This window comes from Lolium perenne, chromosome 7 (genome assembly GCF_019359855.2).
Source record: "Lolium perenne isolate Kyuss_39 chromosome 7, Kyuss_2.0, whole genome shotgun sequence".
Classification (NCBI taxonomy): Eukaryota; Viridiplantae; Streptophyta; class Magnoliopsida; order Poales; family Poaceae; genus Lolium; species Lolium perenne.
Window position 1 is genome coordinate 250,808,017 of NC_067250.2, and position 25,648 is coordinate 250,833,664.

Below are 25,648 nucleotides of genomic sequence, written 5' to 3' on the forward strand. Positions count from 1 at the left end.
ATATCCCCTTTATTTAACCTCATCCGAGCAGTTTGCCTCCTCATCCTCTTGTTCTGCATTTAGCAATCGAAACTCCCCTCCTCTTCAACCATGGACTCCTCCTCTGTCTCTTGCTCTTCGGGTCTCTCCTCCCAATCCTCCTCCTCCCATGAGCCGATGCCGGAGTACGACCCGATAGCGGCGTACGAGACCCTCGCCCCACTGTGGTGGGATGAGGCGGATTGGGACTTCGCCGTCAGGTCAGAGGATGACGAATCCTTGACCGACGGGGAGGATAACCTCCAGTTCCTCGTTGACGGGGAGTTGGAGGAAGAGAGCGACGACGACGCTTTCTCCTGGGGCGAGGACATCTCCTCCGACGAAGAGGATCAAATGGAGGACAACACCTCCTCTGACGAATACCCGCCGGCGAAGCGCTTCCGCGCCGGGTCGGAGGATGACGACGACGACGAAGAAGAAGAAGCCCCTGCCGACGGCTTCAGCAGCAGCGACGAAGACATCGCCGGCAGCAACACCGACGGCAGCGAGGACGGCGACGACGAGGGCAGCGACGGCAGCGACGGTGCCGGCCCCTAGATTAGGGACTACTAGAATAGGGCTAGTAGTAGTACATTAGGTAGCAGATCTCCCTTTTGTGAGCAATCGGCTCTTATTGTAAAAACCCTCTTTTAATCAATGAAGAATGCTTCTATGTCTGATTTTTCCGATTGTCAAAGTAGGTCAACGCACAAAGAGCCGATAGCAACGCATCGGTCTTTTACCATAAAACACCAGTAAGGCCAGACTCAGTTACCTATTTAGACAGGTCCAAGCGGACATTCCCCAAATTCAAACGGTAACCTGTGACCCTCGTCTAAAGGACCAAACTCAGATCTCCAATTGCCCATCGAACAGATTCAACCCGCGGCAACGCGAATCCCAGATCCCCAACCGTGCAGATTCATCTCCGCCAGCGAATCAGATGGCAGAATCGTCCAACACCAACGCAACGGTCTCTGGCCTGAAGGTAATCTTTAACTGCCCCTCGCCATCCGAGCATAGTATTAGAACTAATAGCAAACATCTGAATTAATGCCTTATTCCACCATTAATTTTAGGTATCAGACATTCTGTTGCCGCATCCTTCTCTTCCAAACTCTCTTTGTCTTGGTCCCCGTACTGTCGAGAGTCCTGCCCATCTGATTTCTTGCGAGGCCCATAGGATCCCCTTCGTGAACCAGAATTTAGATCTAAACTCTTGGGCCGACTGCTTACGAGCCTGGCCTAACCCTCCTGAAGATTGGGTTTCCTGGTACAGTAGAGTATCCAAAACTTACCAATCCAAATGGGAAACCACAGGAATAGCCGATGCTCTGTCCTTATCAGTGTCCCCCCTTGAGAATCATGAAAACCTTCTAAAAACCATCGGCTACTTCTGGTCTGATGCTCTGAACTGCTTCATGTTTGGCCACGGCCCCATGACACCAACTCTGCTAGATGTGGTAATGATCACCGGCCTAGACTTTACATCCCCCAGCCCCTCTGCTTTTATGCTGCCAAGAGTCCCTTTCAAGCTCTCTTCCAAAACAGAGTGCACAAACTGGGGTGCTTACCTTCGACGCCACATGAAAAATAAAGGCCCTGTAACAGAGAAAGAACACACGGCCTTCCTAAATTTCTGGTTGGAACACTTCATATTCTGTGGCCCTTCACTTGCTCCGACCAAGAATTATCTTCCCTTGGCCTATGAACTTGTCAGAGGCACGCAGCTTGGCATCGGCAAACTGTTCCTTGGAGAGGTCTATCGATATCTCCAACTAATGTCCGTCAAATTATCTTCCCAAAAAACAGTCAAAACAGGAGGTCCCTGGTGGTTTATTCAGCTATGGGCTCAGCTGTATTTCCAGAACCATATCCCAAACTTCCCACTTTTGGCCACTTGCACCTTTCCAGATGCTAACGGGAAGCAGATCCGATGCACTAGCTACGGCCAAGCCTTGTATAGCCTTCCAGGTATTAAACTGATCCCCAAGGAAGCATCAAAGTGGTTCAGCATTTTCTTCCAAGGCCCGGATAATCCTCTCTTCTTTCCTTACACGGAATCTGAAAATTTTGAAAACCCAGTCTCCTTCAGGCTAGACAGCTTTGCCGATGACACCAGCACCCGGCAATTGTATTCCACCATGATCCGTCCCTGCTTCCTTCCAGTTGGCATGAGCACATCAAACAGAATAATCAAACCTGGTTATGAGTCCTATCAGCCGGTCGTAGCAGCCCGGCAGTTTGGTCTTGGGCAGGTGTCTCCCCACTTTTTCCTCCACCACTTAACAGAGAGCAGAGCTGACTTGCCCGATCTCCTCACCGGTCAGAGGTGTTACTCTTTCTTTGATGCTCTAGCCATCCCAGTCCCTAACAACCTCTCTTTCACCTCGTCAACCGATGGTTTTGAGACCTGGTGGTCAATGTGGAAAACTCATGCCTTCAGGAGAGCTCTGGGACCGTTGCTGAAACAACTCAATGCTGAATATAATATCCCCGCAGAACAGGTACTACCACTCGCAAATTTTCTTGAAGTGGCTTACAATGATTTTTATAACCTTGCTCTGCCTTCTTGCAGCAACAAGATGGTCCAGAACCCACACATGATGACGGCTCTCCCTTTGAATTCTTCCCACCGGCTCCTGTGGTCCTCTTCTGCAAAAGCTCGCCGCCCTTGAAAAAGGTCATGATGCAGAGCCAGCCGATTTCACCAAAATCGGCTTCCAAGAGCAAAGTATCTTCCGGGCCAGCTGCCCCCCGAGCCCCAACCAAGGCGAGAACGACGGTGAGGAAAGTAGCCGCCAGGAAAACTTTGAAGCGCCGGAGCCCTTCTCCAGATCAAGAGAGCTTGCACGTACGTTGATCCATGCCTTGACTGATTTCATCTATCCTTATGGGCTTCTGCAAACATGCTTGTGCTTACTAACCCCCTTTTTTATATATATAGGCCTCCACCGAAGAAAAATCCAGCGAGGAAACACAATCCAATCGAGGGGATTCAAGCTCGAACAACTCTGGGAAAATCACCACGCAGAGCCAGCCAGATTTTCCACCATCGGCTTCCAGGAAAAGGCCAGTTCCTGAACCTGTTGCCCCCAAGCTCCAATCAAAGCGGGGCAGGGCGTGAGCACCAAGAGGACTCGAAAGGAACCGCAAGCCCCTTCATCAAACCAAGAGGCTTCAAATGTAATTACCCTCCATACTCTCCCCGGCCCATCTTTCATGCTAATCCACTGCTGCTCACATCGGCTAACCACCTCCTTTGCAGACTGATGACACTTCTAGTGGGGGAGTCGAGGAAGTACAGATGCCCTCCGCAAACCTGGATCCAGTAATCCCTAAAGGTGCCGTTGACAAGGTCGCCAATTTGGCCAAGCCCCCAGCAGAAACACAAGAGCCGATTACCTCATCATCAGCTGTCCCCCTGGTCTCAGGAGAGGTATCCTCCTTTCGTTTGGCTTACACTTCCCTTTTGCTGCATACTGACGCTGTTTCTGTTTGTCAGGGTTGTGACCTCTCGGGCTTGCTAATGTTCGACCCTGAATCCATCGAACCAGCTCCTTCTACAGCATGCGATGAACCACGACCCAGCGCTGTCCTACGCCAATTCCAGCGTCTCAAAGCCTCGCTTTCCTCCCCGATCGAGACGTTGGTCGAAAACCCCGAGGAAGTGAAGAGCGTTCTTGAAGAAATCAAGCACCATCTCCCGGTAACGTTGCAGGTGAAACTTTGGCCAGTTGTGACTCTGTCTGTCTACAGGTCAAGGGTGAAGTTAGCTCGTCAGAGAATCGATCTACGCCACGCTCAACTTCCGTTGAAAGCCGACATTGCAGACAAATGTCAGCGGCTCAATGAGAAAAAGGCGGCCTTAGATGCCAAAACTGACACCTCTATCAGCACCGCCGAACTTGAGACTTGCGAAAGGAATTGGAGGACCTTGAAGAGAGGGTCCGGGCAACCAAACAACTTATTTACGATAAGGAAGCTCTTATTGCCCGCTCCCAAGAGGAAGCAGAAGGCCTCAAAGCTCAACTGAAAACTGATCTGGCAGAAATACGTGCCCTGAACAAACGGCTAGTGACGGGCGAGGACGAAGATGACGAGGCCGAGATCGCCGAGGTGGATCGTGTCCGTGCTGACGCTCTCCGTGCCTTCGAGGCATTCCTTCAGTAGAGCCTATCCATGTAACCTGATATCTGCTCGTAATAGTTTGTACCTCTAGAGTCGATGGCTGCGCATCGGCTTTTTAGTCTAAAGTCGATGTGTGTGCATCGGCTATGCTTTGCGTCCTGTTGCTTTGTATATTTTTAATTTTTTTACTGGCCGATTTGATGCATCGGCCCCCATATTTCACTGTCCATCATCCCACATACTTGGGAAATATTTCTTGAGATGCTGACCATTGACAGCCACTGGGAACTTCACACCGCTCAGCTCCTTGAGCAAGTATGCGTTACCCTTTAAAACTTGGTCGACCCTGTATGGCCCGTGCCAATTTGGAGACCATTTACCATACATTGCATCCTTAGTCCCCAATGGCAATACAGCTTCCCATACCAGATCACCAACGTGGAACTCCTTTGGTCTCACCTTCTTATTATATGCGCGAGCTACCTTGGCTTTGTTCTCTTTAATTTTCTCAAGCGACCACAGTCTAAGTGTAACAACCCAACTTTTGTGCATTGATTAAAATTTTGGAATACAAATTTTTGGGCCAACAAAAACTTTTTCTATCTTTAAAAAAATTGCATGCATATAGTTGATCTTGCATCTGCTTGTTGGATGTGTGTGTTTGTCACTTGTAGAAATTATATTTGTGTGTGAATCTCTAAAACCCTAAATCATTTTCTTTGTGTGATCCCTTTTTATTTCTAGTTTTAATTAAATGAATCAGGACACAAACCCTTGGAGCATCTCACCTTTCTCTCTATTTTTCACAAAACCCTAAAACCCTCTTCTTATATGTCACCCCTTCTCAAATCTTGTTTTATTAATTTAAACCTTGCAAAAACCCAAGATCATTTTAATCTTTAGCATGTGATAATGATCTTGGAAGATCATGCCTCCACCCAAATTTTCTTCCTCCAAATCTCATCCATATTTTTTTTCCATTTTCAAATCTGAAAACTCTACAAACAAGTAGCCTTTTTGGCTCATCATATTTTTTCCCAACTTTGCCTTGGGACATGCCCTAGTGTGTGGACCGAATTTTTTTCAAACAAATTAAAATGTGGAGGATGGCCATGCCGGCTGATACGTCCAATTTGCATCACTATTTTATATCATAATTTGCTGTTATTCATTGATATATTTCATATTGGGACACAATACTTATGTTATTTCATCTATTTTGCATGTTTCATCATTATTGGAGGATCGAACACCGGAGCCAGGATTCTGCTGGAAAAAGCACCGTCAGAACGCAATATTTCGGAAGATCAACTCTGGAAGGAAATTATACCAAAAATCCTATTTTTCAAGATGACGAAGGAAGCACGTAGGAGGAGCGTGGAGCAGCCAGGGTGGGCCCACACCCTAGGGCGGCGCGGCCCAGGCCCTGGCCGCGCCGGCCTATGGTCTGGGGGGCCCACGACCCTTTTCGCCTCCTTTTCTTCGCCAAACCCTTCGTCCCGAAGACCTAAGCCACAGAGGGTACCTCGCGAAGAGTTACAGCCGCCTCTGCGGGGCGGAGAACACCAGAGAGAAAAGAGCTCTCCGGCGGGCAGGAATCCGCCGGGGAAATTCCCTCCGGGAGGGGGAAATCGACGCCATCGTCACCGTCATCGAGCTGGACATCATCGCCATCACCATCATCATCATCTCCACCATCATCACCGCCGTCATCACCGCTGGACACCGTCACCGCCGTAGCAATTTGGGTTTGATCTTGATTGTTTGATAGGGGAAACTCTCCCGGTATCGATTTCTACTTGTTGTTGATGCTATTGAGTGAAACCATTGAACCAAGTTTATGTTCAGATTGTTATTCATCATCATATCACCTCTGATCATGTTCCGTATGATGTCTTGTGAGTAGTTCGTTTAGTTCTTGAGGACATGGGTGAAGTCTACATGTTAGTAGTGAACTATGGTTGAGTAATATTCAATGGTGTGATATTTAAGTTGTGGTGTTATTCTTCTAGTGGTGTCATGTGAACGTCGACTACATGACACTTCACCATTTATGGGCCTAGGGGAATGCATCTTGTATTCGTTTGTCAATTGCGGGGTTGCCGGAGTGACAGAAACCTAAACCCCGTTGGTATATCGATGCAGGAGGGATCGCAGGATCTCGTAGTTTAAGGCTGTGGTTAGATTTAATTCTTAATTACTTTCTTGTAGTTGCGGATGCTTGCAAGGGGTATAATCACAAGTATGTATTAGTCCTAGGAAGGGCGGTACATTAGCATAGGTTCACCCACACAACACTTATCACAAAAATGAAGATTATTTAGCCGTATGTAGCGAAAGCACTAGACTAAAATCCCGTGTGTCCTCGAGAACGTTTGGTCATTATAAGTAAACAAACCGGCTTGTCCTTTGTGCTAAAAAGGATTGGGCCACTCGCTGCAATTATTACTCTCGCACTTTACATACTCGTACTTTATTCAACTGTTACATCAAACCCCCCTGAATACTTGTCTGTGAGCATTTACAGTGAATCCTTCATCGAAACTGCTTGTCAACACCTTCTGCTCCTCGTTGGGATCGACATTCTTACTTATCGAAGATACTACGATACACCCCCTATACTTGTGGGTCATCAAGACTATTTTCTGGCGCCGTTGCCGGGGAGTGAAGCGCTATTGGTAAGTGGAATTGGTAAGGAAAACCTTTACTGTTGTGCTGATTTTATTTCTGCCTGCTGCTATAAGTCATTATGGAGAGATCTTCTCTTCAATTTCTATTTGGGAAATCTACTACTACTGCAACGGTAGTGGATGAGGCGCCAGGTGAGGAAGTGATACCGTATAAAATACCTATGAAAATTATTGAACGTGTTATGGATAACCGCTATGAAGGGGATGGAACTGTCCACCCCGGTGATCATTTACTGTTTTTGCATGAATTATGCGGGTTATTCAAATGTGCAGGTATTGCTATGGATGAAGTGAGGAAGAAACTATTCTCTTTGTCGCTGTCCGGTAAAGCGGCGCATTGGTATAAATTACTGGATAATGGGGATTCTCTTGAATGGAATGATATTGTGCCCCGGTTTTATTCTAAGTTCTATCCTCCAAGTGAAATTCATAAGGATCGGAATCGCATATATAATTTTTGGCCTCATGATGGAGAGAGTATTGCCCAAGCTTGGGGGAGATTGAAGTCTTTAATGCTCAAATGCCCCATTCATGAGCTTCCTGGTAATGTTATTATTGATAATTTCTATGCAAGACTTTCTTTTCAAGACAAGACCTTGCTGGATACTTCTTGTTCTGGATCATTTACACGCAACAAAGAAGAGTTTAAAAGGGACCTTCTTGATCGGATAGAGAATCAGGTATAATTTATGATTATAAATGCATTGAAGCTTTTATGGATACTGATAAATTTCGTAATATGAGTGCTATATATGGTCTTGATTCTCAAGTTGCTGTAAATCTTTATAAAGCTTTTGCCTCTCATTATGAATTGCCAAAGAAGAATTTTGATAAGTATCATGAACCGTATAAAGATAAAATTGATTCATCTATTAATAAATGCGTTGTAGTTGAAACTGCTGATCATGTTATTCCTGAAGCTTATATTGAAAAAACTCCTTTTCCTGCTAAAATGAAAGAGTACTCTGTTATAAATAGTGCGGTTCATAAAAGTGAAAAGAAACCTGTAGAACCTGAAGAACAAATAAAAGTTGAACCTGCTGTTGCAATAGTTAAAGATCTTGTGACTGAAAGTGTGGAGGATGGTCATATTATTTTCTGTGAAGATGCTTCTAATATTGTTTCACATCCTAATAAACCCAAACAAGCTAGTGTTCCTATGCTATCTGTTAGAATTGGTGATCATTGCTATTATGGATTATGCGATATTGGTGCAAGTGTTAGTGCTATTCCGTATGAGCTTTACACGGAGATTATGCACGAAATTGATTCTTGTGAACTTGAAGATATTGATGTGGTTATTCAGCTGGCTAATAGAGAAACTATTTCTCCAATTGGTATTGTTCGAGATGTGGAAGTTTTATGCGGTAAGATTAAATATCCTGTTGACTTTTTGGTACTTGGTTCTGCTGCTAGTGATTATTGTCCTATTATTTTTGGTAGACCTTTTCTAAATACTTGTGGAGCTATTATAGATTGCAAGAAAGAGAAAATTTTGACTAAATTTGCTGGTGAATCTTATGAGTTTAACTTCTCTAAATTTACTAAAACTCCTTATAAAGCTGATTTGCCTAGTAATGATTTTAAAATGGAGCAATGTGCATCTATTGTTCTTGTTCCTAATAATCCTTTGCAGCAACATTTGGAGGATAGCGAGAGCGAAATTTTTAGGAAAGAAAGAGATGAGCTTGAGGAAATTTTTCTTCGCCAACCTATTCTCAAGCATGATTTACCGGTGGAAGATTTGGGTACAACACCGCCACCAAAGGAAGATCCTGTTTTTGATTTAAAGCCTTTACCTGATAATCTTAAATATGCTCATATTGATGATAAGAAAATATATCCTGTTATTATTAGTTCTAAGCTTTCAGAGATTGAGGAAGAAAGGTTATTGGAAATATTGAAGAAGCATCGAGGCGCTATTGGCTACACTCTCGATGATTTGAAGGGGATTTCTCCGTCTATATGCCAACATGCTATTAATATGGAAGATGATGCAAAGCCTGTTGTTGAACCTCAGCTTCGTCTAATTCCAAAGATGAAGGAAGTGGTAAGGAATGAGGTATTACGACTTCTTGAAGCTGGTATTATATATCCTATTGCTGATAGTAGATGGGTTAGTCCTGTGCATTGCGTTCCCAAGAAAGGAGGTATGACTGTTGTGCCTAATGATAATGATGAGCTCATTCCTCAAAGAGTAGTTGTAGGGTATAGAATGTGCATTGATTTTCGAAAAGTTAATAAAGTTACTAAGAAAGATCATTACCCTTTACCATTTATTGATCAAATGCTAGAAAGATTGTCTAAAAATACTCATTTTTACTTTCTTGATGGTTATTCTGGTTTTCACAAATTGCCGTTAAAGCTAAAGATCAAGAGAAAACCACCTTTACTTGTCCTTATGGAACTTATGCTTATAGACGCATGCCTTTTGGTTTATGTAATGCTCCTGCTACTTTTCAAAGATGCATGTCTGCTATTTTTCATGGTTTTTGTGAAAGTATTGTAGAGGTATTCATGGATGATTTTTCCGTCTATGGGAATTCTTTTGATAGTTGCTTGCGAAACCTTGATAAAGTTTTGCAGAGATGTGAAGAAACTAACCTTGTTCTTAATTGGGAGAAATGCCACTTTATGGTTAATGAAGGAATTGTATTGGGACATAAAATTTCTGAGAGAGGTATTGAAGTTGATAGAGCTAAAGTTGAAGCAATTGAGAAGATGCCCTATCCGAGGGATGTTAAAGGTATTCGTAGTGTTCTTGGTCATGCTGGGTTTTATAGGAGATTTATTAAAGATTTCTCCAAGATTTCAAAGCCTCTTACTAATCTTCTTCAAAAAGATGTACCATTTGTTTTTGATGATGATTGTAAGGAAGCTTTTGAAACTCTTAAGAAAGCCTTAACAACTGCTCCTATAGTTGAACCTCCTGATTGGAACTTACCCTTTGAAATTATGTGTGATGCTAGTGATTTTCTTTGTAGGCGCTGTTCTTGGACAGCGAGTAGATAAAAAACTGAATGTTATTCATTATGCTAGTAAAACTCTTGATGCTGCTCAAAGAAATTATGCTACAACTGAAAAAGAATTATTAGCTGTAGTCTTTGCTTGTGATAAATTTAGATCTTATATTGTTGATTCAAAAGTTACTATTCATACTGATCATGCTGCAATTAGATACCTAATGAAAAAGAAAGATGCTAAGCCGAGGCTTATTAGATGGGTACTTCTTTTGCAAGAATTTGATTTACATATTGTAGATAGGAAAGGTGCTGATAATCCTGTTCTTTGATAATTTGTCTAGATTGGAAAATATTGCTTATGATCCTGTTCCTGTTAATGATAGTTTTCCAAATGAACAATTGGCTGTAATAAAGGTGAGCTCGCGAGACAGTCCTTGGTATGCTGATTATGCTGACTTTATTGTTTCCAAGTACTTGCCTCCAACCTTTTCAGCTCAGCAAAGGAGGAAATTCTTTTATGACTTGAGGCATTATTTCTGGGATGACCCACACTTATATAAAGAAGGAGTGGATGGTATTATGCGAAGATGTGTTCCCGAGTATGAACAACAAGAAATATTGAGTAAATGTCATGGTAGTGCTTATGGAGGACATCACGCTGGAGAAAGAACCGCGCAAAAGGTTTTACAATCAGGTTTTTATTGGCCAACTCTCTTCAAAGATGCGAGAAAGTTTATTTTATCTTGTGATGAATGCCAAAGGGTTGGTAATATCTCCACGCAATGAAATGCCTATGAATTATACTCTTGTTATTGAACCGTTTGATTGTTGGGGATTTGACTTCATGGGACCTTTTCCGTCTTCGGAAGGTAACACTCATATACTTGTTGCTGTTGATTATGTTACTAAATGGGTGGAAGCTATACCTACAAAAAGTGCTGATGGTGAGACCTCTTTAAGAATGCTCTTAGATATTATTTTTCCTAGATTTGGAGTACCTAGATATATTATGACCGATGGAGGTTCTCATTTTATTCATGGAGGTTTTAGAAAAACTCTTGCTAAGTATGGTATTAATCATAGAATTGCTTCTCGCTTATCATCCTCAAACTAGTGGTCAAGTAGAATTATCAAATAGAGAGATTAAATCTATTTTGGGAAAGACCGTTAATAAAACTAGAAAGAATTGGGCTAGTAAATTGAAGGATGCACTTTGGGCTTATAGAACTGCGTATAAAAATCCCATGGGAATGTCACCTTATAAAATGGTTTATGGGAAAGCTTGTCATTTACCTTTAGAACTAGAGCACAAAGCTTATTGGGCTGTTAGAGAATTAAATAAAGATCCTAAACTTGCCGGTGATAAGAGGTTGTTGCAATTGAGTTCTCTAGATGAATGGAGAAGTGAAGCTTATGAAAATGCTAAACTCTTTAAAGAGAAAGTTAAAAAATGGCATGATAGGAGGATTATCAAAAGAGAATTTAATATTGGGGATAAAGTCCTATTGTATCGGTCTCGTCTCGAGATTCTTTGCAGGAAATTACTCGAAATGGGAAGGACCATATGTTGTCGAGGAGGTGTATCGTTCAGGAGCAATCAAAATTAGCTCTCTCCAAGGCAATGCTACGCAAGTGGTGAATGGACAAAGACTCAAGCATTATATCTCGGGTGATTCTTATAATGTTGATGTTGATATTATTCAAGTGGAAACACCGGAGGCCTACATCAAAGGGCAAATTGACAGTCCGCTTAACTCGACTTCGAATAGGTAACAAGATCGGTAATGAAAAGTACGCAATTTACTTTCCGAACTATATTTTTGCTGTTTTTGGAAAATATGAGAAATTACGAGTTCGAAACGGAGTGGAAAGGACGCACGAGGGGGTGCCACCATAGGCGGCGCTGCCGACCTGGGCCCGCGCCGGCCTATGGTTTGGCCGCCTCGTCGCCCCTTTCCGACTCTGGTTCGATCTGGTGCTTTCCTTTTGACGAGAAAAATTTTGCTATATAATCCCCCGGACCCCTGGAGGTCCGTATATCGTTTTCTCGACGTGTTTTGTTTCAAGCTGTTTCTGCCAGGATCTATTTTCGGTTTAGAAGCACCATGGCCTCCAACAACAAGGGCAAGGGGCTTTTGGAGGAAGAGAAGGAGGTGCCATCGAGACAAGAGCAGCAAGCCGGAGGAAGCAAGCAAATCTTGGTGGGATCTGTTGACACTCGACGTTCTTTTTCTCATAACCTGCAGGGACCTTTACCACCCGCTCTTAGCCTCGACTCTTTCCCCATGATGGAAGAAGTCATACGGATTACCGATGAGTTTTGTGATCAATATCGGGCTCTACGAAGAGAAGTGGAGATACTCCAGGAGGAGAATTGCCGTCTCCGAAGAATGATTGAATACCACTCGATTCGCGTCACAAGGTCGTCATCGCCAACTTCGGATAATAATGAATCTCTTCGAATCTTAGTGCAGAATTGTCAAGCTGAGAAACTGAAGACGAAGGAGCTTATTAAGAAGCTCGGGAGGAGTTCATCACCATCATCGCCAAAGGAGTAATTCATCATCGGTATTGGCATCCCCTTGGTTTGTTCCAAGCTTGGGGGAGTGCCGCGGTATCACATTATCACTACCTTTTACTTTTATTGTCAAGTAGTATCATATCATGAGTAGGGAAGTTATCATATAAGATGGGTTGCATTTGGAAGTATCTCTCCTTTAGTTGGAATATTAATGAGAAGTCTTATCATTTACATATTGCACATCTTATTCTAGTTTGCAATCTCTATCATATGATTTACCTTGTTGTTAGTATTGGTATCACTTTGGGAGCATTGAATAAATCTATTTGGTTTTGGCAAACTTAGCATTGGTCAATAGCAACAACACTTTGAGGTTTAAATAGAAAAGAGAAATACATGTAGATGTTTCATTGTCTTTCTTGTTAGCTCATAGCTTATTATTCTTAAGTTAAAATTGTTTGTACTTACAAGGAAGATGCATGATTGTTTCTATCACATGTATATTTGTTTGTTTCCCTCGACTCTTATGCTTGCTAATTAACCTTGCTAGCCAAAGACCTGTACTGAGAGGGAATACTTCTCGTGCATCCAAACCTTAACCCAAACCTATGCCATTTGTGTCCACCATACCTACCTACTACATGGTATTTTCTGCCATTCCAAGTAAATACTTCATGTGCTACCTTTAAACAATTCAAAACTTAGTATCTCTTATTTGTGTCAATGTTTCATAGCTCATGAGGAAGTATGTGGTGTTTTATCTTTCAATCTTGTTGGGCAACTTCCACCAATGGACTAGTGGCTTCACCCGCTTATCCAATAATTTTGCAAAAAGAGCTGGCAATGGGATTCCCAGTCCCAAATTGATTAAACTAAATAGACACTCCTCCATAGTATGTGATTGATGGACGGCACCCGAAGGATTCGGTTAGCCATGGCTTGTGTAAGCAAAGGTTGGGGGGAGTGTCATCATCATAATAAAGCTAAAATAAAAAGGCACTCCTTCATGGTATGAGATTGTTGGCAGGCACCCGAGGATTCGGTTAGCCATGGTTTGTGAAAGAAAGGTTGGAAGGAGTGCCACACAAAATGAAAATAATATGGGAGCCGCTCTTAGGAGGTTGTCTGGCAAGGGGGTTAGAGTACCCGCTACCAGTCGTTGACAACAACAAACACCTCTCAAAATGTTACTTTTATTCTCTTTATATGATTGCAAAAATTGAAAAAGCTCTAGCACATGATTTAATCCCTGCTTCCCTCTGCGAAGGGCCTGTCTTTTACTTTATGTTGAGTCAAGAACCTATTTCCCTCCATCTCAAGCAAGCATTTGAGTAGTTGTGATCAAACCATTATATTGTGATTTGCTACATCATGTCATTTATTCTTCTTTGTTTAGTACAAGTTTTATTTGAATGAATATAGCTTTGCAAGTTATCAATGATTATGAGTAGACCATTACGATTGAGTATGCAAGTTGTGCCTTATAAACTCTAACATGAGAGCGCTGCTCAATGAGATAAATATAATCTGTTAATTGTTCTCTGACCAAGAACGAAGTTTGCCATCACCAATCATGATTTCTCATGCACCTTTACTTGTGATTACCTTATACTTGTTTCAATATGAGTTATAAGAGGTTGTTTACTATAATGTCCTGTGTGAATGAATATGATGCTTCTTGTCCGTATTTTATTTATCGACTCTTCACTCCATAAACATGTGGTCATGTCTATCGAGCTCCAGTTTCGCTTGGGGACAAGCGAAGTCTAAGCTTGGGGGGAGTTGATACGTCCAATTTGCATCACTATTTTATATCATAATTTGCTGTTATTCATTGATATATTTCATATTGGGACACAATACTTATGTTATTTCATCTATTTTGCATGTTTCATCATTATTGGAGGATCGAACACCGGAGCCAGGATTCTGCTGGAAAAAGCACCGTCGGAACGCAATATTTCGGAAGATCAACTCGAAGGAAATTATACCAAAAATCCTATTTTTCAAGATGACGAAGGAAGCCGTAAGGAGGAGCTGGAGCAGCCAGGGTGGGCCCACACCCTAGGGCGGCGCGGCCCAGGCCCTGGCCGCGCCGGCCTATGGTCGGGGGGGCCCACGACCCTTTTCGCCTCCTTTTCTTCGCCAAACCCTTCGTCCCGAAGACCTAAGCCACAGAGGGTACCTCGCGAAGAGTTACAGCCGCTCGCGGGGCGGAGAACACCAGAGAGAAAGAGCTCTCCGGCGGGCAGGAATCCGCCGGGAAATTCCTCCGGGAGGGGGAAATCGACGCCATCGTCACCGTCATCGAGCTGGACATCATCGCCATCACCATCATCATCATCTCCACCATCATCACCGCCGTCATCACCGCTGGACACCGTCACCGCCGTAGCAATTTGGGTTTGATCTTGATTGTTTGATAGGGGAAACTCTCCCGGTATCGATTTCTACTTGTTGTTGATGCTATTGAGTGAAACCATTGAACCAAGTTTATGTTCAGATTGTTATTCATCATCATATCACCTCTGATCATGTTCCGTATGATGTCTTGTGAGTAGTTCGTTTAGTTCTTGAGGACATGGGTGAAGTCTAAATGTTAGTAGTGAACTATGGTTGAGTAATATTCAATGGTGTGATATTTAAGTTGTGGTGTTATTCTTCTAGTGGTGTCATGTGAACGTCGACTACATGACACTTCACCATTTATGGGCCTAGGGGAATGCATCTTGTATTCGTTTGTCAATTGCGGGGTTGCTGGAGTGACAGAAACCTAAACCCCCGTTGGTATATCGATGCAGGAGGGATCGCAGGATCTCAGAGTTTAAGGCTGTGGTTAGATTTAATTCTTAATTACTTTCTTGTAGTTGCGGATGCTTGCAAGGGGTATAATCACAAGTATGTATTAGTCCTAGGAAGGGCGGTACATTAGCATAGGTTCACCCACACAACACTTATCACAACAATGAAGATTATTTAGCCGTATGTAGCGAAAGCACTAGACTAAAATCCCGTGTGTCCTCGAGAACGTTTGGTCATTATAAGTAAACAAACCGGCTTGTCCTTTGTGCTAAAAAGGATTGGGCCACTCGCTGCAATTATTACTCTCGCACTTTACATACTCGTACTTTATTCAACTGTTACATCAAACCCCCCTGAATACTTGTCTGTGAGCATTTACAGTGAATCCTTCATCGAAACTGCTTGTCAACACCTTCTGCTCCTCGTTGGGATCGACATTCTTACTTATCGAAGATACTACGATACACCCCCTATACTTGTGGGTCATCACCGGCCATCACACCACCACCATTACCTTGCATCTTTCTATCTATCTCTCTCTTCTCTTTACTCCTCCAAACCACCAGCACATGGACAGATTTCGACCCCATCTCCCTTCTCTCCACTCTTTTTCTCTCCACACACGGATCACATGTTTAGGCATGCATTTGGCACCATGTGGTTAAGAGGGAAATGGGAGAGAGAAGTGGCCGGGATGGTTTGATGATTCATACCACCTTTGGCCTCGATCCAAGCAGATGCAGCCAAGCCTTGGAGCACCTGCACCACCCTACCCTCCCTCCTGTCCCTCCCCTATCTCCCTAATCACCCTCTTCCGTCCTCTCACAGCCGTGGTCACCCGTATGAGGACAATAGTCCACTCTTTTCTCTCTGCTGCGAGTGCTCACGATGCCAGCTTGCCAGCAAGGCTTGCCGCATCTCTCTACTCCTCCTGGACAACTCCCCAGCTCCCGTTTATCACTCCATCTCACTGCCTGCCCATGGTCACCCCCAATGAGCGACGTGCACGCCGGCATTGGCATGGCCACGGTTGCCACCTCGCTCCCTCGCGCTGGTGGGTCTGGACGATGAGGCGAGCTCATTAGCATGCGTTCACGACTCAGAGACAAGCTTCCGCCGGCTCCTTCCTCCCCCGTGCACGCCAATACCGTCGCCAGGAAACGTCGATATGTCGAGCACTTGACAGATCTCGATGCCATCGTGCTGTCTCGCTCCCTCTCGCTGCAGATGTCACGCACATCTGTCCACGGCGTGGCACACTCCCTCAGACACATTGCTCGCCGCCCATCGCGCCCAATCCACTGCTGCCGCCCGCCCTCTTTTCCCTCGCCGGACCTGGCGCACCGTACGCCGGCCGTTCCGATATATATAGGCACAGACCTCCTCCGCCCAAACCCATTCGCCACCAGAACGTCCTCGCACCACAACTTCACCCCCCCCCCCCAGCGGAGAGGAGCTCCCCTCCTCTCTGCAGTCCGTGCTCGAGCTCGACGACTGCGAGCTTCCGGGGAAGCTGGCCGTCGCAGGGGACCACCATTCCTTCTCTAACTCTAGCTCCCTGGAAACTCCACTATCTCCTCTCTCTAATGCGCCATTCCGTCCATTCCAGGATTGCCCGTAGCCTCCGCCGTGGCGAGCATCTGCCGCGGCGCCGTCGACGTCAACCTCCCCGATCGGCTACTGTTTCCATCGCCACCACCACCGTCTGGAAGAGGAGCCTCCGCCGCATCCAGCGCACTCCTTCCCGCCATCATCTGCATGCCAGGGTGAGCGTGCCGTGCCCCGCCATTTCCTCTAGTAGCTAGGGTTGGCAGCGATGCTGCCGCTCGCTTCGCGAGCTGGACGACAGACATGCGCCGTCGGATGCGAATCCGACGCATGCTTGTGTCCTGGCTGCTGGCCCGCATGCCAGCGTGGCCAGCCACGTCGCCGCGGGTTCAAACCACTGGCTCCCGCACTGCGGAGCTGCAGCTGGGCCGAATCTAGCCAAGCCCAGCAGCGCCGGCCCTTTTCTTTTCCTTCTTTTCTCTCTATTTAATCAGCCAGTAAATCTCTGTTCAGTAATTAAATCATCACAAATTCATCCAGTAACCAAATCAGTTGATTCAAGTTCCTCCATGCTCACAGATGTTTTCTTAACCATATACAATTGCATGCATGTGATTTAGTGCTGTAAAAATGAGCTGTTAAATGAAAACCTAAAAAGTATCTGCTTGAGTATTTTATTTAGTGTGTGATATTTATGCAACCTTTCTGCATGAGGTTAATTGGGTTGTGAAGTGTATGTTAGTAGCTTCATTTTGGCACTAGCCTCACATGCAGGAGTTTCCTGAAATTAAGTTGTTTTACAAAACCATTTCTGTCCAGAGAGCTAGTAGATGATTTTTAAATGGAAAACTGCTATAGGTTTTGAAACAAAACTAAGTGCTGCTGGTAGATATATCTATAGGGTAATTTTGTGCCAAAGGAAATATTTTTAAGAGTTATAGTTTAATTCCAAGAATTTAATTACTAAAACAGTATATCTTTTCAGTATTTGATTTTTATAAAATCTTTTACAAATCAGAAAAATGTCAAACCAGTGGGGTTAGTTCACATTTAGTCTCACCTATCCAGGAGTATGCTTGGTTTTGGTTGGTGATGCTCTGATACTGGTGTGGCTAGCTAATTGTGTGCTCTGGTTTCTGTCTCATTTAAATTGTCTAAATTATTTGAAAAATTATTTGAAAGTTATTCTGGTGCATGTGTGTTCTATATGTTATTAGCTTTCAGTAGGTATGCTGCATGCATTTTTGTGACTTACAGAAAGATTTAGACCATTTAAATGTTTCTAAGTCAATTCTGGAATTGCAAAAATCATATCTTTTGTTTTAAAAATCATAAATGGATGAAACCACTTTCAGTAGCTTGCATTAGTAACCCTTTACATACTGTAATTTTCCCAAATTTTTGTGTGAACTATTCTGGTGTGGTTTGTTGATTGGGTATGTCTTGTTGTTTTCTTTTTGCGACGCTAGATTCGAACATCGCCGGAAACGAAGGAGGAGGAGACTTCGGAGGGATTGAAGAGGAAGACCAGGGGCCCTTTGCTGATCAAGGCAAGCCACCTCTTGATGCATCTCTGATCCTATATATCTTATTCTTGCATTATTACAGGTTTTATAAAAGTGCATGTCTTCTATTTATTTTGTCGGTGGTTAGTGCCACCCGGAGTTTTTATTGATCCACCCTTAGGGTGCAGCCCTCGTTGATACCTACAGATCACCTCTCTATTAGTGATATGGTGCTTATCACCTTGTCATCCTTGTCGCCACTTTTCGAAGAAGAAGTGGACTATAGGTTGGGAGCCCTGGAAAAATGATTTTGGAAATGTTTTCTGAAAATAAAGTTTTTTTAAAAAAACCTTGGAATGGGGTAGCCCTGCCCAAGTGTGGTGATGATTAAATGTCTTTGAAAAGAAAAGGCTTACCTGGAGCAAAGGAAGTGAAGAAAAATTGTTTTCAAAAACCTTTTGTTGACTGAGTACATCACCGGACCTAGCCAGTACAACCACATTACCCTTTAGTGGGACGGGGCGTAGCGTAGTAGTCTGTCTCGCCTTAGTTTGAGTCCTGCAAATGTAGTGGCAGTCCGACCATGGACGCTTCGACCGGGGTTCTTCCCATGAGAAGGGACGCAACCCATTTGCCTTTTCAGGTACGCGGGGTACAACTTATGAGCTCCCACTAAAAGATGCCTAAGAGATTGGATGGCATTCCGGAGGGTCGGGTATGCCGGGGACTTTGCAACTCCTGGGTAAACGGCATTCCGGACTCTGGTGTTGGGAGGTACAACTCATTTGGCATGTCTTAGGCTAAGGCGAGCAGGCGAAAAACTATGATCGGGTACTGGTCGTGGCATATGTTATTATGCTGGGAGGATGCCCACACGACGAGTATTCAGATCTTGTGGGGAAAGTGTACAACCTCTGCAGAGTGAAAAATATATTCGAATAGCCGTGTCCGCGGCAATGGATGTGGGAAAGGAAGTGTTGAGTATCAAAAGGAGTTTTGATTTATAAAAGTGTTTTTCTCAAAAATTGTTTCGGGAAAATGATGTCAATGGGATTGGTTGAAATGTACCTGAGAGGTACGGTGGAAGTTGGAAAGATTTCGATGGCCATATAAGATGGCCCGGAAAATAAATTGGGTCACCCTTACCTATTAGTCTGCAAAATAAAATGGTTTACAAAAAGGTTTCAACAAAGATATAGATATGTCAAACTCTCGAGAGGAACCACCTCTCGCTCCTTGTCGCCCTAGTTTAGTGCCTGTTCCTTGCTACTGCCATATTGCATATCCTTTACTTCTCTCTAAGGTGGTTTGCGAGTACATTCAAACGTACTCATTGGCATTGTTGTCCTGGTTATCTACTTGGCCAGACTTTGAAGAGGAGTACTACGAAGAAGACGAGTACGACGCCGAAGACGCGAACTAGGTCGCTCTCCCAGTCAGCCACCTATAGGGTAAAGGTCTGACGTGGGGTTCCACCGCTGTTTGAATTCAAATAAATTCCGCTGCTGTTTGTTGAACTTCGGCCTTGATGGCCTATGATGTAAGACTTCCGTATTAATGTTATTTCGGTACTGTAATGGATGATGTAATCTGGTATCAGTTCGGTTATGTATTCATGATGGAATGATCTTGGGATCGTGAAATTGTATGCATAACAGGAGTTCTGGACTGGTAAGTCCGGGGCCCCACAGAGCTGGTATCAGAGCCATCCTGACTGTAGGAGACCTTAGTTAGCCTGGGCGTTAGCATAGAACAAAAACTATTTTCTTAAATCAAAGAGGTTGACTAAATGCTGAAAATGCTTAAGTCCCTTATCTCCCTCTATTTTTATTCAAACTTTACTTGCATTAATGTTTTATTATGCATAAAATTTTGCACACTTTGATCACTAACTTAATCTACTTTAAAAATTTGTGTAGATGGAGATCGAGTACACGCACTTCCGTCAGGTCGGGGTGAGGCCGCCTCTCTACTTCTTCGAGCGGGCCTTGGCCGACCTGGCTGTTCTTTGCGGACGTCCGGTGCCCGAGGTGAAGGGCGTCCGTACCGACAGGTCTGCAGACTCAGAGATGGCCTGGTTGGTCACTTGCGTCGTCAGGGGGAGCGGGATTGCCCCCGTTTCTGAGGAGTTCACCATCGACGTGATGGAGCGCACGTGGCTTGACTGGATGATCCGAGTCTTCCAGGAGGCTCTTGCTCGCCTTGCTTTTCTGCACCCGGAGGTTGTCGCCGGCACTGGCTACCAGTACCTTGGCCGGCGCAACCTCGCGGGCCAGCCCGTGGCCGGCGCCCCACACGCCGACACCGCACACCAGCTGCACCACCTGGAGTACCTGCTTCACCACACTCAGACTCAGCAGGACCGCGCCCGTGAGAGGTGCGACCTGCAGGAGGACGAGATTGTGGCACTTCGCTCTCATCTTGCTGCTGCTTAGGCTGACCTTGTCAGTGAGCGCAAGCTGAGGTTTGCCGGACGCCGGAGGGTTACCCGCCTGAAGGCGAAGGTGGCTTCGCTGGAGGCTCTGACTGCTCAGATGGAGGCCACTATTGAGGAGCTTGAGGACGACGGTGAGGATCTCCGCAAGGAGAACGAGGCTCTCCTTAGTGACGACGACGACTACGAGGAGGAGGACTTCGATATGGAGCCCGACACTGAGGATGAGGCCTTCATCAACGACGAGGATGAGGAGCCCGAGCCACTGATGTCTGAGGAGGACCCCGAGGAGCCAGCCTTTGTTGAGGAGGATGCCCCACCTGCCCCTGAGGGTCCTGTCATGGACCTTGACGACTTCTAGAGTGCTGCCCCCCAGACTCGCACCACCTTATCGTAGGGAGATGATATAGGTCCTCGTGCGATGCGAGGAGACTTATGATGATGGTTCTGTTAAAACCATCCATTTTGGTTGTGCTGTATGAGACTTATGTTGTGATGTTGTATGACTATGTTGTGCCTTCGGCACCCTGCTATGTTATGCTATCGTTTGCCTACTTTACATTTGCGAGTTTCCGTTTTCAAAGTTGCATTTTTAACAAGCCCTCCCCTTTTAAGTGGCTGCCCATCTCCTTGTTTCCCCATTAATATCTGATCAACATCTCTTTAGGATGGTTGAAACCCGTAGTGGAAACGCCAGCGGGTCCGACCAAAACCCCCCTCCACCTCCGGACCCAACCATGGCACAACTTCTGCGCCTTATGATGGAAGACCGTGAGGCAGCCCGTGCAGAACGCCAAGCTAACCTTGCTACCCTTCAGCACCTCGCTCAAATTGCTACCAGAAACGCCAACAACAATAATGGCGGGGATGGTAATGCAGACCCCCGCTCCAAGCTGAAGGATTTCCAGAGCACCAATCCACCTGTCTTCTCCAAGTGCACTGAACCCCTCGACGCCGATGACTGGCTTCGCACTATTGAGAACAACCTGGAAGTTGCCGGAGTCGGCGACAATGAGAAGGTCCTGTTCGCCACTCATTATCTTTCTGGACCTGCCCGCGCTTGGTGGGAAAACGTCAAGGCTATTCAAGCTGAGGGACACGTCATCAACATGGAAGAATTCAAGACCAAGTTCCGCAAGACCCACATTCCATCAGGACTGATTAAGCTCATGAAGGACAAATTCATGAATCTGAAGCAAGGAAGCATGACTGTGGTGGAATATATGGACAAGTTCACCATTCTGTCCAGGTATGCTCCAAAAGACACCGACACTGAAGAAAAGAAGAAGGACCATTTCCTGAATGGTCTGCATGATGAGATGCAGAGTATTTTGGTCGCCGTTCCGTACCCTGACCTTGAGTCCCTTGTTGATGCCTCTATCATGGTGGAGAGCAAGCGCAAGAGTGCGTTTGAGAACCGCAAGCGCAAGGCGATGATGCAGCAAGGCAGCTCCAGCAATCAGCGACCCCGCAGCTTTCCTCCACCAAGGCCGGCGCCCCAGCAGCAGAGGACACCACCCCCTGCACCTCGCCCCAACAACCCCAACCGCAACTTCAACCCTCAGCGTTCTGGAGGAAACAACTATAATCCCAACTACAACCGCCAGGACAACACTGTCCGCCCCGCCACCAACGGATGCTACACGTGTGGACAGCCTGGACATTTCTCCAAGGAGTGCCCCAACCGAGCGACCTCTGGACAGCCCCCCAATGTGCCCAAGCCTAATCAGGGACAAGCCCGTACTGCGGCCGGAAGGAACCCGAACCAGAAGAAGTCTGCTGGACCAGCTAGGGGACACCTCAACCATGTCAACGCAGAAGAAGCTCAGGAAGCTCCGGATATTGTTCTGGGTACGTTCCCTGTCAACTCAGTCCCCTCGACTATTTTGTTCGACTCTGGAGCCTCGCATTCTTTCGTTACCAAGCCCTTTGTGAAAAAGGGAGGCTTAACCCCCACCCCCTTGAAACGACCTATGCTCGTACAAATCCCTGGATCCACTAGCAGAACCCAGAGTTCCTGCAAAGAGGTTCCCATAGATATTCAGGGAAAACGTTTCCACGCAAATCTGATAGTGTTGGGTGAGCAAGGGTTGGAAGTTATTTTAGGGATGGATTGGATGGTGAAGTACAAGGGGCATATAGACTGTGCTCGCCGAGCTATAACCATGACTGCTGAGGACGGGGAAGTAGTTGAGAACATGGCGACCATGCCCTCATCTAAGGCCTTATGCAAGAAGAGTGTCCCTAGTCCAGCCCTGCATGAAGTACCCATAGTTTGTGAGTACCCTGATGTCTTTCCCGATGAGCTACCCGGTATGCCCCCTGATCGGGATATCGAGTTTATCATCGAGCTAGTTCCCGGAACTGCCCCCATCGCTCAGCGACCTTACCGGATGAACCCGCAGGAATTAGTTGAGTTGAAGAAGCAGTTGGATGACATGTTGAGGAAAGGATTGATTCGCCCGAGCGCATCACCCTGGGGATCTCCCGTTATCTTTGTGGATAAGCAGGACGGTACTATCCGCCTGTGCATGGATTACCGAAAACTGAATGATGTCACCATCAAAAACAAATACCCCCTCCCGAAGATTGAAGATTTGTTCGACCAGATGAATGGCGCCCGAGTTTTCTCCAAGATTGATCTCCGAACGGGTTATCATCAACTCAAGGTTCGAGAGTCAGACATTCCCAAAACTGCCTTCACCACACGGTATGGACTTTTTGAATATACCGTGATGTCCTTCGGACTGACCAATGTCCCTGCCTATTTAATGAATCTCATGAACAAGGTGTTCATGAAGTACCTCGACAAGTTCGTCGTGGTTTTCATCGACGATATTCTGATCTACTCCAAGAATGAAGAAGAGCATGCTGAACATCTACGGATTGTTTTGGGAACTCTCCGAGACCATCAGCTTTACGGCAAGTTTAGTAAATGTGAATTCTGGCTGAAAGAAGTAGGATTCCTTGGTCATGTCATTTCTGTCGGAGGAGTGTCAGTCGACCCGTCCAAAATTCAGTCCATCATGGAGAAGAAAGCCCCTACCAATCAGACCGAAGTCCGCGCCTTTCTAGGATTGGCGGGTTATTACCGCAAGTTCGTTGAGGGATTCTCCAGCATTGCGAGACCCTTAACGCAGCTGTTGAAGAAGGATAAGAAGTTCGAGTGGACCGATAAATGTGAGGCCAGTTTTCAGGAACTCAAGAAGAGATTAGTCACAGCCCCCGTCTTGACCATGCCCGATATCACCAAGGACTTTGATGTCTACTGCGATGCATCAAAACTTGGTTTGGGAAGTGTGTTGATGCAAGAAGGCAAGGTGATAGCCTATTTGTCAAGAAAACTTCGACCGCACGAGATGAACTACCCCACGCATGACTTAGAGCTTGCTGCTGTAGTTCACGCCCTGAAGACCTGGCGCCACTATCTAGTGGGAAATCGCTGTGAAATCTACACCGACCACAAGAGTCTGAAGTACATCTTCACTCAGCGGGAGCTGAATATGAGGCAGAGTAGATGGATGGAGCTCATCAAGGACTACGATCTCGGTATTCATTATCATCCTGGTAAAGCCAATGTCGTAGCTGATGCCCTTAGTCGAGAGCCCTGTTCATTGAATGCCCTGATAAAAATTGCTCAACCCAAGCTGTATGAAGAACTGGAGGAGTTCGGTCTCGAGCTCGTTAGCCATGGTTTTCTGGCAAACCTTGAATTGAAGCCTACATTATTCGACCAAATCAAGGAAGCTCAAGTGGGCCATGAGAGTATTGAAGGGATCAAGCGTAGGATGAATAGGGAAGAAGTTCCTGGTTTCACGATTGGTGATGAAGGAGTTTTGTGGTACAAGGGACGTCTGTGTGTACCTAATATTGAAGATCTAAAGCAACTCATCCTGAAGGAAGCCCACGATACTCCATACTCAATCCACCCTGGGGGAACCAAGATGTATCAAGACTTGAAGAAACAATTCTGGTGGCACGGTATGAAGCGTGAGATAGCCTTTTTCATTGCTCGTTGCGATGTTTGCCAGAGAGTGAAGGCTGAACATCAACGACCTGCTGGACTACTTCAACCCCTGAAAGTTCCCGAGTGGAAGTGGGAAGAAGTCGGAATGGACTTCATCACAGGTCTGCCTAAATCCCAACGTGGCCATGACTCAATCTGGGTCATCGTGGACCGACTCACCAAGGTTGCACACTTCATCCCTGTCAAAGTGACGTACCCTGGAACCAAGTTAGCCGATTTGTACATGACCCGTATTGTGAGTCTCCACGGAGTCCCTAAGAGGATAGTGTCAGATCGAGGTACCCAATTCACCTCGAAATTCTGGAAGAGTCTGCATGAAGCCCTCGGAACCAAGCTAGCCTTCAGCACTGCATATCACCCGCAAACCGGTGGCCAGACCAAAAGAGTAAATCATATTCTTGAAGATATGCTTCGTGCTTGCGTCCTCGCCTACGGAGCAAAATGGGAAGATTGTCTACCCTTCGCAGAATTCTCTTACAACAATAGCTACCGAGCTAGCCTGCAGATGGCCCCTTTTGAAGCCCTATATGGCCGCCGTTGTCGAACCCCTCTCAACTGGTCCGAGACCGGAGATAGTCAAGTTTTTGGACCCGACCATCTTCGCGAAGCTGAAGAACAAGTTCAACTGATCCGTGATCGACTCAAAGCCGCTCAATCCCGCCAGAAGAGTTATGCCGATTCCAAGCGTCGCGAGTTGACCTTCAATATTGGAGATCATGCCTATCTTCGCGTCACGCCCCTCAAAGGGATGCAGAGATTTCACGTCAAAGGGAAGCTTGCCCCCAGATATATTGGGCCCTTCAAGGTTCTCGCTCGTCGAGGTGAAGTAACTTATCAACTGGAACTGCCTGCTGAATTAGCGGATTTCCATGATGTGTTTCATATCTCTCTACTTCGACGATGTCTCCAAGTGCCCGACAAACCTGAGACATTCAAGAACATCGATTATCGCACCCTCGACCTCAACACCGACTTAACCTATCGTGAAGTACCCCTACGGATTCTGGAA

The 25,648-nt window shown here is 45.5% G+C and overlaps 1 protein-coding gene across 1 annotated transcript; it reads left to right on the top strand.

Annotated features, from left to right (window-relative positions):
* Positions 1-21,349: 21,349 nt before the first annotated feature.
* Positions 21,350-24,650, top strand: LOC139833900 (uncharacterized). The gene is made up of 5 exons (XM_071824271.1): positions 21,350-21,861; positions 21,940-22,925; positions 23,568-23,932; positions 24,104-24,558; positions 24,644-24,650. The coding sequence occupies exons 1-5, from the start codon at positions 21,350-21,352 to the stop codon at positions 24,648-24,650; spliced, it is 2,325 nt and encodes a 774-aa protein (XP_071680372.1).
* The last annotated feature ends 998 nt before the right edge of the window (positions 24,651-25,648 follow it).

Coding starts and splice junctions, on each gene's coding strand:
- LOC139833900 (XM_071824271.1), top strand. CDS start 21,350: ATGGCACAACTTCTGCGCCTTATGATGGAAGACCGTGAGGCAGCCCGT. Junction 21,862..21,939: donor AAGTTCACCATTCTGTCCAG/GTATGCTCCAAA, acceptor TGAGATGCAGAG/TATTTTGGTCGCCGTTCCGT. Junction 22,926..23,567: donor CTTTCCCGATGAGCTACCCG/GTATGCCCCCTG, acceptor TCTGGCTGAAAG/AAGTAGGATTCCTTGGTCAT.